At 39.5% G+C, this 14,299-nt stretch overlaps 1 protein-coding gene across 1 annotated transcript in view; it reads right to left on the bottom strand.

The window, feature by feature from the left end:
* Positions 1-14,299, bottom strand: part of otc (ornithine transcarbamylase) — a 70,220-nt gene that overhangs the window by 13,996 nt on the left and 41,925 nt on the right. The window contains exons 5-8 of the mRNA XM_060833538.1: positions 9,628-9,781; positions 2,899-3,021; positions 356-409; positions 115-264 (exon numbers count right to left, since the gene is read on the bottom strand). Of these exons, the coding sequence (XP_060689521.1) occupies positions 115-264; positions 356-409; positions 2,899-3,021; positions 9,628-9,781 (481 nt within the window). The remainder of the gene's footprint in view (positions 1-114; positions 265-355; positions 410-2,898; positions 3,022-9,627; positions 9,782-14,299) is intronic.

Raw genomic sequence — 14,299 nt, 5'->3', positions numbered from 1 at the left:
TATGATGGGGAAGTAATTGACCGAGGCAGGAAATCAAAGGAATAATGACCTGATCTGATGAAAATTGCTGTCTATGCTTTGCACTTTACATTTTTCAGATTTCACAGATCTTACCTTCATGGTGATTTGATAACCATGAAATGCTTTCAGCCTCTCAGCTTTCTCCTCTTCTTGTCCCATGCTGACCCATGTATCTGTCACCAGAACATTAGCTCCACTTGCTGCTTCCAGGGGATCGTCAGTGAAAAACATCTTGGTTCCACACTAATTTCAAGAACAATTGAAAAAGGAAAAGCTCTTTGAAATAAAGAACTTCATCCACAAAATGGAAATACATCAAAACTTGAAATCCTACCTTTTCTGACAATGACTTGGCAATTGTGGTAACAGTAGCATCGGGTTCAAAGCCCTATAAAGAAAACATAATACATAGATCTTTTCCGTTGATGCTGCAGGCTAATGATAGAATAAGTTTGCAAAAAGACATGAAATGGATCCTCTCCGTAACTGTCAAACATTCACAGTCCACTAGCCAGAAGAGCTAATAGCAAACTTTGATAAATATTGCCATCTCAAACTAAATAATCCTAACCAGAAGGATTGGAGTTATTTACTCGGTTATAGACACACAAATTTGTCTGCTTCAGTAAAGAGTATGTTATTCGCTTCTCATGTAGGGAGTGAAATACAGTAAACAGCAGCATTTGAATTGACTGTACTTAAGCAGCGTGCAATAAAGCTGAACTAATCAGTCTTTGGCATTTGGTTCCCTTTACTTCCATTCGTAAAATTTAAACAAATATTTAGGTACGTAATGGCAACAAGAGTTTATACCATTCTCCGGAAGATGTGAGCATTAATTTATTATTCTTTACTTAGGAGCAACAGTGATTATCTAAGCACTACAATAAAAGTTAGGTCAATAGTATATTGGAGCTGAAGGTTTGTGTTATATTATTATTTGGAAACTTCGATTTTAAAATAAAGTAGTTTAAGTTTGCTTTGTTAGTTGTTTGCTTGTTAGTTCTATGTTGTGTGGAATAAGACAGCAAGAACACGGTTTTGGTTTAAGTTTAGAATAATTCTGAGAGTGACATTGAATTCTCTGGAAATCTGTTTAAGTGCACTTAAATGAGATTTTAAAAGACCCCTTCGGTGCTCTATGAAACAAGAGGAGAGTGAAAAATTGGAAAATAAGGAAACATATTGTTGAATCGTTTAGAAGTTAGGAAGAGAAATATTCCAAAAGCAGAAAGCCTTAATGTGTCAAAAAGAAAGACCTCAAAAAGCATGTATTTGGCAGCTTTTTAAGGAGCACATTTTCAGGAGTAAGTGAGCTTTGGTAGCAATTTAAGGATCTCATGAAGAGACATCAACTAAAAAGTGAATTCAACTGTGCTAGCTGAACAAGGAACAATATGGAAACAGACTGACCCTTCATTGAGTTTTAGTTATCTGAAAGGCTGTTGTTGAGGGTATAAGTGTTGAATCGGAAAGATGTTGTGAAACTTGAAAGGGTTCAGAAAAGATTTTCAAGGATCTTGCTAGGGTTGGAGGATTTGAGCTATAGGGAGAGGCTGAACAGACTGGGGCTGTTTTCCCTGGAGTGTTGGAGGCTGAGGAGTGACCTTATAGAGGTTTACAAAATTATGAAGGGCATGGATAGGGTAAATAGGCAAAGTCTTTTCCCTGGGGTTGGGGAGTCCAGAACTAGACGGCATAGGTTTAGCGTGAGAGGGGAAAAATATAAAAGAGACCTACAGGGCAACTTTTTCACACAGAGGGTGGTACGGGTATAGAATGAGCTGTCAGAGGAAGTGGTGCAGGCTGGTACAATTGCAATATTTAAGAGGCATTTGGATGGGTATATGAATAGGAAGGTTTGGAGGGATATGGGCCGGGTGCTGGAAGGTGGGACTAGATTGGGTTGGAATATCTGGCCAGCATGGATGGGTTGGACCGAAGGGTCTATTTCCATGCTGTACATCTCTATGACTTTAATTGTTACCAATTGGCCACTTGAGCATCAGTTGGAGGGAAACATTTACCCCACTGTATCTGGTAACATTTGAACTGCAGAATAACTTTGAAACTGACTTGTACTGAACAGGAGTGCAGCTTAAACAATCTTATCAAGGATATGTTCCATGGTAGGGCATGTTATATCTGCAGTATATTGTTGGTGTGCATTATAGTACTTCAATTAACTGTTAAAATTATTTTATTCCAAAATATTTACACATAAAACTTTTTTTTCAACCAAATTAGGATGACCTGTGAAGTTAGAAATGACTTTTTGAGGTCTAACATAATTTCTTTAAAAAATAGTGTGACAAAGTGAACAACTGATTCCATTGTCAAATAATGAACAGAAAAGAAATGTTGATTGCAGCTGGATTCCTATAGGACATATGAAATAATTTTCTTTACTTTAATAAAGTTAGCAAGGAGTCAGACATGAGTTTATAATGTAGAAAGTGCTAACAGACTACTTGTTCTTCCTGTTTTCAAATGATGTATTAGCACCACATTGTCAGGTGTCAAAAGTAGTTCCATAAGATATGGGTGTTATTATTGACCAGTCAGTGGTTAATCTGTCAGGAAGCTTAATAATGTGAATACACACATTTCAATGTTTTTGCATGTGCATTTTGGGTAAGTTGCATACTTGAAGAAATTTGAGATAATGCTTTCAGTGAGTTCACTCAGTCCTTCTGGGGAAATAGCAGCCATTACTTTTTCAACAGGTCATATGTTTTCCTGATGTTCCTGCAGGAATTAATACAGTACCTCACAATACCAAAAATATACATACAGTAATCTTTTAACCAGTGTACATTTAGTTTAAAGTTCCCATATTGTAATCAGTCTTAAACCAGATTGTAATCAATCTTATACCTTAGGTGTGGCAACACGAAGATGCATTCCAAGTTTTGGAGCGCTCAACATGAAAGAGTGTAACACATTATTTCCATCTCCTATCCAAGTCACAGTCAAGCCAGTCAATGAGCCAAAATGTTCCTACAAAGGACATGCACAGAATAAATGTTAAAACAGCTATAAATATCTGTATTTCTGAACAGCATTTTAGACATCAAGCATTTGCCCAAGAAATAGAGCTAAATTGTCTTGTGGGGTGAAGTTCCAAATGAAAGTACATCAGAGCTGCACTTTGACCTGCTGGTAATGTAATCTAATATTGTCACATTTTCTTAAACCACAGGAGTTTTAAAATTGAGGGAAGGGTCCCAGCACTATTTCAAATCAAACCCCATCGGATGTCAGCTGGTGATGGGGTTGGGTGCGGGTGTGGGGGACACGGAGACGGGGATAGAAGAAGGATAATCTCCTACCGTATTTAAATGCCTGTAACAGCTAAAGAAGCATGTTAGTGATAACCTTGGAGTAAGGAATAAAATAGAATTCTAAAAACAATCCATCAATCAGTCAGGAGGTAAAGCAGCAGTTATGGAGAAAGAAACATGAGTTATCAATTCAGGTCCATTCCCACTTATACCAAGAACCACAAACTCTGTTCATAATGAAGAAAACAGACTGGAGGGTGCTAAACAAATGAGTTTGCAAGGGCATAATTTTGTCATGCATACAATTTCTTTACATTTGTGCATGAACTACTCAGATTAATCTGAACATCATTATAATATAAAATAGTTAAATATGTTTTAAGGTCCATAGGGGTTGATCTATACACACAAATCTGTTTAAAAAACCCAGTAAAATGACCCAAAAATTGATTTTCAGACTATTTATTCTCTTTTTCTCTTCTGACAGAGCCCAGGTTTCCAGATGGCTTTTTATCAATTGCTTTGTTGATGCCTTTTTCCAACAACACCTCCCAGTAGTGTTACAATGCTTTTTCTGAGGGGACTCCTATATTTGTGCTGTTTGAAGGCAGAGTGCTGACACATAAATACTTGCATTCACTGACTGGTACTCCCAAATGTTCATATAATGCTGGGTGTTTGTGGAGTCAGCGAGATTATGCAGACATTTAAAAGAAAAGGTGGAGCCCTATTCTAGAATTCCTGACTCGATTCTTGGCCCCCCTTAATTGTCAGCACTGGATGAGCGCCCCCTCCCCCCCCCCCACCCTTGCCCTGGTTCTATTGCAATGGTAGGCATCTTCCCATCCCTCATAATTTTCATGGAATGAGATTAGGTTTTCGAAGAATCATGGTTCACAGTCTTTCTGAAGAGACACAGACTGTTAACCAAAAGAATGTAATTTGTTGTTTCCGTCTCTTACCCTAGATGGAGTCAGAGAGTGAGTCAAAATGTTCCTATAAAGCTCATGTACAGAAGATGGTTAAAGGAGTTTGAAACAACTGTATTTTCTGAACATCAGTTTAAAATGAAGCACTTACCACTAAAATAAAACAAAGACACAAAATGTCTTTGGGGTGAGGTTGCAAATGGAAGTTCATCAGAACAGCTGTGGTGACTGCAATGTAAAGGTGTCTGCACTGCAGCTAAAATATTTAGATAGCTGGTACCTAAACATATATGATTTAGAGCATGATTAGACTTTCTGGGACCTTGAGGTTGTGCCACTATTAAATTTTACCATGATTGGTATGACATGTATTGTCAGAGCTCTACTTTCTTATGTACTTGCCATACAATTTTGTCAATCAAGAATCTCTCTAAATCAGCCTTAAAAAATATTTTATTTCCCAACCCTCTATTGCCATTTGGGATCAAAGTTCCACAGACTCTCAAATCGCAGAAAAAAGCTTCTCCTTTCAGTCTTAAATGGGTAATCCATTTTCTATATGGTGCCCCATAAATCTAGTCTAATAAACAAAGGGAAACATCTTTTCAGCATCTACCCTGAACAGTCAGACAGTGTGGTTCACATTGGTATTAGTGACATAATTACAAAAGGAATTGTGGTCTTGCAATCAGCATTTAGGGGTTGATAGAAAATTAGAAGCAGCTGTCAAAAGTTGTCATCATTGGATTATTCCCAATACTATGTGCAACAGAATACAGAAATAGGATAAGAGAGATGATTGTGTAACTTGAAGGATGGGTGCAGGAGGTAGGGCTTTAGATTTCTGGGGCACTGGGGGAGATGACCCTTATACAAGCCGGATGCACCTGAATAGAGTTGGAAATGAGTTATTTGCGGGGGAGTTTTGCTTGTGTAGTTTGGGGGCTTTAAACTAGCTCAACAGGAGTGTTGGAACCCGGACAGTCTATCAGACAGTTATACCAGGGTGTCCAAAACACTTGGAAGAATGGCTAACACTAAAATGAAAAGTAGCAAGTTAATAAGTGTAATTACAGAAATAAAGAAAGAAATTTAAATCAGGGTTACACAGCATGTATATGACTGCACAGAGTTTAGTTAATAAAATTGATGAGTTTCAGGGCCAGGTTTCTATATGGAATTATGATCCTGTGGTTATAAAAGAGACACGGCTCAAGGAAGAGTTGCACTGGCTGTTCAATATATCTGTTTTAGAAAAGATAGGAAAGGAAAAATGGAAGGTGGAAAAATACATTACAAAGAATGGTGTTGAGCTGCAGAAAGTGGATGTTTCAGATGGTTCAAATGCAGACCCAATTTGTCTAAAAGTAAGGAATAAAAGGTTGCAATTATATTGTATCCGGTAATCTAGACACTACTGCATGGTGGAAAAATTGAAGAGGAACAAACCTGCAAGCAAATTGAAGAAAGGTGGAAACATCATAGAGTAGTTATGATGACGATTTTAAGTATGCTTAAATAGACTGGGATATTGATAGAATAACAGGCAGTGAGGGACAGGCATTCATTGATTTTATTTAAGATATAGCAACAGTGAATGTTCAGTCCAACAAGAAATGGTGCACTGCTGAACCTGATTTATGAGAATGGGTCGGCTAAAGAAACCAAATGGGAGTTGTGGAGCATTTAGGGAACAATGATCATTATATCACAAGTTTAGGATTACAGTTGACAAAGACACAGGACAACCACAAGGAAGAATAACTAACTGGGGGGAAGCTGGGGCAAGAATGAAATGGGGCTTGAAACACCTGGAAGTGGAGGTTGGCAAAAAAATGCTGTTGCTGAATAACAGGGCAGTTGAAGAATACTCCTTCAAAGGGGGGAGATGGCGCATATGAACACAGAGGATGAAAAATGAGATTAAGATATAAAAGAAAAGGTCTCCTTCCTATTGGAAGGATGTTCTGAAACTTGAAAGGGTTCAGAAAAGATTTACAAGGATTTTGCCAGGGTTGGAGGATTTGAGCTATACTGAGAGGCTGAATAGGCTGGGGCTGTTTTCCCTGGAGTGTCAGAGGCGGAGGGGTGTCCTTAATAGAGGTTTATAAAATCATGAGGGGCATGGCTAGGGTGAATAGACATCCCGAAGGACTCCCAGGGGTGTGGGAGTCTAGAACTAGAGGGCATAGATTTAGCATAAGAGGGAAAAGATTTAAAAGGGACCTAAGGGGCAACTTTTTCACACAGAGGGTTGTGCGTGTATGGAATGAGCTGCCAGAGGAAGTGGTGGTGGCTGGTACAATTACAGCATTTAAAAGGCACCTGGATGGGCATATGAATGGGAAGGGTTTAGAGGGATATGGGCCAAGTGCTGGCAAATGAGACTAGATTGGGTTAGGATATCTGGTCGGCATGGTTGAGTCGGACCGAAGGGTCGATTTCTGTACAGTATATCTCCATAACTCTAAGAGGTAGAAAATGTAATTAAGAACCAAAACAAAAACAGAAGGTTCAGAAAGGAAGTAAAAAAACAGAGCCTAGTAAACAGGACTGTGCATCAAAGGGGAGCAGCTAACGTAAAGTGGAATCCCAAAGGTGTAGTAGTGCTGATAAGGGACCGACAAGGGAATATACACATGGAGATGAGTGGCATGGCTGATGTGTTAAATTAATACTTTGTTTCTGTCTTCACTAAGGATGGAAATACTGCCCAGGCCATGGTGACAGGAGGAATCTCAGCCACATGAACATTTTAAAATTGCTAAGCTCATGGCATTGGATAGGCTGTTGGTACTTAAAGTTGGTAAGATACTGGCACCAGATGAGATGTATCCAAGGATATTGAACAAAGTGAGTGGCAATTGCAAAGGCAATAATAATAACCTAGAGTCAGGGGTGGTGCCAGAGGATGGGAGAAATGCAAATGAAACCGTTTTATTCAATAAGGTTGTCGGGACAAGCCCAGCAATTAGGGGCTTGTTTAACTAAAGTGATGGGGAAACTTTATGAAATAATTATTCCGGATTTAATTATAAACACATGGAAAAGTCTACTTGAATTAGGAAGTGCCAGCACAGATTTCATAAGGGAGAGCCATGTTTAACTAACTTTGCTAGAGTTTTTTGAAGAGGTAACTGAGCAAGTTGATGAGGCTAATCCTGTTGATGGGGTGCACATGGACTTCCAAAAGGTATGTAATACTATGATGCAAAACAGATTTGTGAAGAAACTTGTGAAATAATTAGAACAGTAGCAAAATGAACACAAAGTTAGGAGGGATAGGAAGCATAGATTCACACCTAATAAATATTTTTCAAGCGTTAGGTTTGTCATGGATTCCACAGGATTTAGTTTTGTAACTCTTACCTTTCCTGATTTATCATTATTGAACCAGATTTTGGTATGTGAGGACAATTTCCAAGTTGACAATAATACAAAACTTGGAAATATTGTAAGATGTGAGGAGGACAGTGCAAAACTATGAAAGGACAGTGAGATGTTGGTGGAGTGGGCAGGCAGTTAGTGGACAAAGTTCTTTGCAGAGAAGTGTGATGTGATACTTTCTTTTATCGGAAAACATGGAAATACAGTGATAATATAAAGGGTGAAATCCGAAAGGATTTGCAGAAGCAAAGAAACCTGAGTGTTAATGTACATAAGTCATTAGAGGTAGTAGGACAGGCACAATAAGTCATTAATAAAGCATACTGTATCCTTAGCTTTATTAATAGTGGCACTGAATACAGAATCAAAGAGATTATGCTGAACTTGAGTAAGGTACTAGTTGGATCTCAGCCTTAGTATTGTGTACAGCCGTGGGCACACCACATTTGGAAGGATGAGAGTGGTTTGGACAGAATTCAGAAGAAATTTACAGAATGGTACCAGAGATGGGAATCTTTGGTTATGAAGATAGATTGAGGAAGTTGAGAGTAGATTTTCTTGGAGAGGAGATTTGAGAGGATATTTCAAAATTATAAAAGTTGCTGAATAGAATAGATAAGGAGAAACTGTTTGCTTTCATATGATGACTGAGAATGAAAGAACACAGACATAAAGTAATTTGCAAAATAAAATTTGTGGGAGAAAGGACTTTGCATAGTTAGGATCTGTATTGTCCAGCCTGGAAGTGTGATGGAGATACTTTCAAGTGAGGCATTTAAGCAGCTATGAGATGGTAATTTAAAGTAAAAAAAAGTCTTCAAGGTTTCAGGAAAAAGGCAGGAGAATGGCACTAAGTTGTAATGCTCTTTCAGAAAGCAAATGCAGACACAACAGCAGTCCATCAATCTCCTTCTTCACCTTAACTGTCTGATTCTCGATATTTTGGTGATTTCTATCTCAGGTAGGCTTAATTAGATAGGGGATCTTGTTTATATAAATAGATCTCGGATAGTTGTTTTCAACTGTAATCTCTACAGGTAAAAGTGATAAATTTCTGTTAGAACAAGATGCTGAAATGTCAGACATTAATATGTGATCAATTCTTCTGTTCTGAATTAGAATGATTGGAAAAGGACTGAATGCAGAGTGTCGAAAGAGCACCCTTGTAGAATTTCAGCATTGGTTAGAAAATACGGCGGAGTACAAGTGCCAAATGAAGAATCAGTGTGTTCTTCTATCTTTGCTCATGTCAAAAAGCTATTAAACAGTTTTGTTAGCTTTTCATGGCTGACAATGTAGTTAGGGTGGTATTCATTATAGTAACCAGCTTTTTCAAGGCTGTTCTACATGGGGATCAGCAATGTTCACTGCTGTTCAGAACATACACCACCATTTTTCACATCCTCCAATAGAATCTCCATTTGAGAAATATTCAGTTCATTCCTTCCAATTATTGCATTTTAAATCATTGATGCCTAAAGTTCTGAAAGTAGCATTTCAATTTTGATGGAAAATTTCAATAGAAGTTTTCTTCCCATTGGAGGAAGAGTCCGTAGTAACTGACATTTTCCATCATTAAAATAAGGATCCTCTAGTAATTGTGCATTGGGCAGTGTCATCGCTAGGGGGTTTGAGCACAATATCTCACTTCCTGTCTAGTTTACACCTAATCTGAAAAATCGGTGCTCAAATGTCATGAGCATCACAGCTGAGTTGAGTCCTAACTTACAACTTCCAGCAAGAGTAATCAGGATGAAGTGCTATTTTTCTTCACCTCCCTGAGGGAATAAATTGTAATGCCTTGGAAATGAATATCAGCGAAAGGAGGACGTGATGGAGAAATGTGTGAAAACCTGCAAAATAAACAAGAACATGAATTTGTGCTGCAATGGAATGGTGTGACCACTCACCATATAAGTTAGACTCATTACAAATTAAGTGTGAGACAATGAAGCATCTTTCACCCAATTGTTAGATTTAATGATCTAAAACTGCTTTGGAGGTACCTGAAGAGTAAGGTAATCAGCCAGGATCTGGATAGGATGATAGAGCTCAGACAATCCATTGATCACAGGGACAGAGCCATCTTCTGCTAACTGCTGGAGTTCCGAATGTTTGTAAACCCGGGCCAGAATCAGATCAGTCATCCCAGACAACACCCTGGAACATGAGCCAAGCAGACCCCGACATTAGCAAAAAATCTCAAATTTAGAAACTCCCAAGTCAGTAAGAATCAAATGTGAAGTTTATAAATTTTCAAAACTGTTTCTTCTTTTCTATATGCATTAACTACCATCATGCTAGACAACACTTGAACTATGTTCACTGCTCTAAAAAAACAGTTAATCCTGTTTTCACTTGGAAATCTTGGTCAAATCAGACAGCATTCTAACCTGCCTGATTCACTGAATTTGAAGGCAGATCACAGATGTGAACATATATTTGAATACACCATGGCATCTAGCTCACCACTTCATATTGGAAAATAACAGCCTCTGTCATCTGTATGCAGTGGATAGTAATATGTGGCCTGAAATATGTTCTTTATAACTCTGGTGACCTTGTCAAGTAATGATTTTCAAGGGACCCCTAGAAATAAGTGTTTCTTGATCAATCAACAAGATCAATTGCATAAAAAGTAAACTTGGCTGCAACATATTGCATGTTCTCAGGCCCATTTAACCAACAACATTGATTACTGAAATTAAACGACATTACAAAGCAAAAGTTTGATAAAGTATTACTAAGGATTTCTAAAATATGCCTAACTTTATTTCATCGCCCAGTTTTCTTCATCTGGAGGTGATATTCTTCCTGATTTGAGCCAAAGGGAGAGGTTGAGTAGGTTTGGGCTATTTTCCCTGGAGTGTCAGAGACTGAGAGGTGACCTTATAGAGGTTTATAAAATCATGAGGGGCATGGATACAATAAATAGACAAACCCTTTTCTCTGGAGTGGGGGTGTCCAGAACTAGAGGGCATAGGTTTAGGGCGAGAGGGGAAAGATATAAAAGCAACATAAGGAACAACCTTTTCACTCAGAGGGTGGTATGTGTATGGAATGAGTTGCCAGAGGAAGTGGAGGAGGCTGGTATGATTGCAACATTTAAGAGGCATTTGGATGGGTATATAAGTAGAAAGGGTTTGGAGGGATATGAGCCAGGTGCTAGCAGGTGGGACTAGATTGGGTTGGGATATCTGGTCAGAATGGATGAGTTGGACCAAAGGGTCTGTTTCTATGCTGTATACATCTCTATGACTCTATTTATTGAGACAATGGGATTTGGAGACAGTTGGTTTATCCTCAGTGCAATATGTTGTTTTTCCAATGTGGATTCTGTCTATGCCAAGTTTAAAAGGTTCTGCTGAGAATAAAAAGAGCTAACCCACCTGATATCACTAAATGGCCAGTTAAACAATTAGCAAGTTGTTGCCAATGCATTAAGAGCCAGTCTTTGATATCTTTAATCAGAAGCATGGGGCTATGGCAGCAGTTAATAACAACAAGGAGTAGGAGGTACAATAGAATTCTAATTCTGATTGAATTCTAATAGAAAGGGACACAATACAACTAGACTAAACTAGTCCAAGATGAGGAGCTACATCTCCAGTTTGTAGAATCTGACCATTGGGAACCAACGGAGTAGAAGTCAATAACAAGGGACTAGAAGGTAATAAATATCTTCTAGAGTGCAATATCAGGAATGAAGGAGAACCTACCTTACAATTGTGCATAGTCAGTGTCCCAGTCGATTATGCCTGTCCAAGCAGATAGTTGCTAACTTGTGTGCTCTCATTGAGGGTCATCAGAGACTTGGTGGAACCCATTTCAACAAAATGAAGATACTGAAGTGTATTCTTGGCATAACAACATGGCTAGTGCTTCAAAGTCAGTGTGTGTGTCTCTTGTAAATAATATCTCAAGTGGCATTACCAATATATGATAACCACAGAATGAAAACTGAAAGAATTGTGAATACTGTAAATCAGAAATAAAAACAGAAGTTGCTGGAAAAGCTCAGCAAGTGTGAAGAGAAATCAAAGTTAACATTTCGGATCTGGTGACCCTTTCTCAAAACTGTTCTGAGGAAGGGTCACCAGACCCAAAACGTTAGCTATGATAACCACAAACTTAGTAACTTGTACAAATGGCCACAAGTGAAGGCTGAGGATGAAAAGGGGACAGACTGCCGTCCAGTGCCTGTCTGGCCCAAGGTTCTCATTGCAGCCTTGTTGTGGAGGTCCTAGGGTGGATTCAGAGACTCTGGTTGTGAGGGCTGCACCATATATGGCCTCAATATATGGACAATATCTGTACCAGTGTGGGCACAGCTGGTATACACTCTATTCTTCATTGCACCATTTGTGCTGCTGACCAGTCAACCCAATAGACCACATGGAATAAAATAACAATAAGGAATAAGCTGCTCGTTGGATGCTGCCTGAACTGCTGTGCTCTTCCAGCACCACTGATCCAGAATCTGGTTTCCAGCATCTGCAGTCATTGTTTTTACCCAATAGACCACAATATTCATTGTCTGCATGACACTGTGCCATTCCTACATCTGCTCAGAGTAATGCCATCGTTGGTTCTGCATAGGGTTGGTCACTCTCTTAAATGGAAAAGCTCGTGCTCAAAGCAATGAGACTCTGTGGAGCAGATGAGATGAATGGACTGCTCCATTTTCACTCCAATACTCTGCAGGACCTCAGCTGATTCTGACACATTAACACATGTCTCTGGCTGATTCTCCAGGTACAGCCACCTGATGTACCAATTCCTAGGCTCTCACTTTGCTGACCAGGGCTGCATCTATCCTCATCCTCCAAAGGGGACTGGCAACAGTCCACTCCACCTCTGCTATATGCTCCGGTGCTGATGTGATCTGTCCTTCGCCCGTCACCCTTTCTAATATTACACGAGGCACCCACCCCGAAGACTGAGTACTGCATCTGTGTTTGGGCTCTGCTGCGATGATTTGACTGTGCAGAACCTGAACCTTACTGTGTTGGCTCCTCCCCTACTGCAGCTGGCTCTGTCGGAGACAGAAGAGAGAATGATAATGGGAACTAGGTTAGAAAACAGATGCTCCTCAGTTCCCCTGGGACTCACAATTATTCAGTACCTCTTCCAAGAGGCATTTTAAAATATTGAACCATGATACTGTCACTGGGATAATTAGCCATCGAACATAAAGCTTGCTCTGGCCTTATCCAAAATTCACACAGGTACACTGGTCAGGGTAGAGGAAGCACTAGACAATGCTGTGACCAAAACTGGAGTACACTATCACTTTAATCTCAGCAGGTTTCTTAAAAAGTTTCTTTATGGGTGGCACAGTGGTCAGCACTGCTGCCTCACAGCACCAGGAACCCGCATTCGATTTCTGTCTCAGGTGACTTTGTGGAGTTTGCACATCCTCCCCGTGTCTGCATGGGTTTCCTCCGGGTGCTCTGGATTCCTCCCACAGTCCAAAGATGTGCAGGTCAGGTGAATTGGCCATGCTAAATTGCCCATAATGTTGGGTGCATTAGTCAGAGAGAAATGGGTCTGGGTGGGTTACTCTTCAAAGGGTCGGTGTGGACTTGTTGGGTCAAATGGCCTGTTTCCACACTGTACGGAATCTATTCTAAATACAACTATAGGATTTTTATCAAAGCAAAACTTATTCAATGATGATACAGCAGTTGGTTGGCCTATACAGTCAATAATACAGGGCTAAATGCTGCACTGAAAAACATCCCATTCCTCCATGTTGGCTTCAAATGGTCTGGTTTCCAGGACAGCCAACTAAAATGAGTTTCTGACCTATGCTATTCTGGGGTCTAAAGGCTGTTTCAGAATCTTGTCATATGTGAAGTCAGTGCTAGGCACATTTGGATGTGACCTAGCAAGGGGGCAAATATATCAAAACTTTTATTTTAATAAAGTGAAGCAGAAATGCTCCTCAACTTCAATTCACTTTTGGCAGTTGCAGCTGCCTGTTATCGATTCCTCTCCCATTATCCTACCCTTCCTCTTCAAAGATGTAGCGAAAACTGATGAAAGAGTGACATCTGGCCCAATATTCAATCCACTTGAAGAGGAATCTGCTTGTGGACGTAGAGAGAGGGCCAGCAGCTTACCTGAATTACAAAAGAGGCCTGAGATCCAATTTTCTGCCACCTATGGTACCGCCATTTTGTTCAAGCATTGACTATTTGCAAAATGCTGAGCAGAATCCAACTTCCACCTACATATCCAGTTCAGTATGCAGCTTATTTGGAGACAGACAAGGCGGAAATAAACTGTTAATTTCATTGCATGGATGCTATGATCTTTATTTAAAATATGGAATTCCCTTTCCCCATTCATTGCACCTTGAATAAAGAGTGAAATTAATGTCCTCACCCCTTTCCTTCACATACATAGATTTACATTCCCTTACACTGTTACTTGGGATTGAAGTGCCACCCATTCACCAGCTTCTACAATGCAGACTACAGGAGACACAGATGGTGCTTATCTTCCAGCTATGGAATCATTTCACTATGGACAGAACCTTTAAAACTACGTGAAGGCCACAAACATGGAAATCAACGTTTCTATGACTTATAAATTACTTTCCTAGACGCTGTCAGCAATTAAAAAAAAGTCCTTTTTCATTATCAGCTAAGATCAAAGTGACTTTGGCCCACC

The sequence above is a fragment of the Hemiscyllium ocellatum genome, chromosome 12 (assembly GCF_020745735.1).
Source record: "Hemiscyllium ocellatum isolate sHemOce1 chromosome 12, sHemOce1.pat.X.cur, whole genome shotgun sequence".
In the NCBI taxonomy this organism is placed as follows: domain Eukaryota; kingdom Metazoa; phylum Chordata; class Chondrichthyes; order Orectolobiformes; family Hemiscylliidae; genus Hemiscyllium; species Hemiscyllium ocellatum.
Note: the sequence above shows the minus strand (reverse complement) of the source record. Positions and strands in the feature narration are given on the sequence as shown.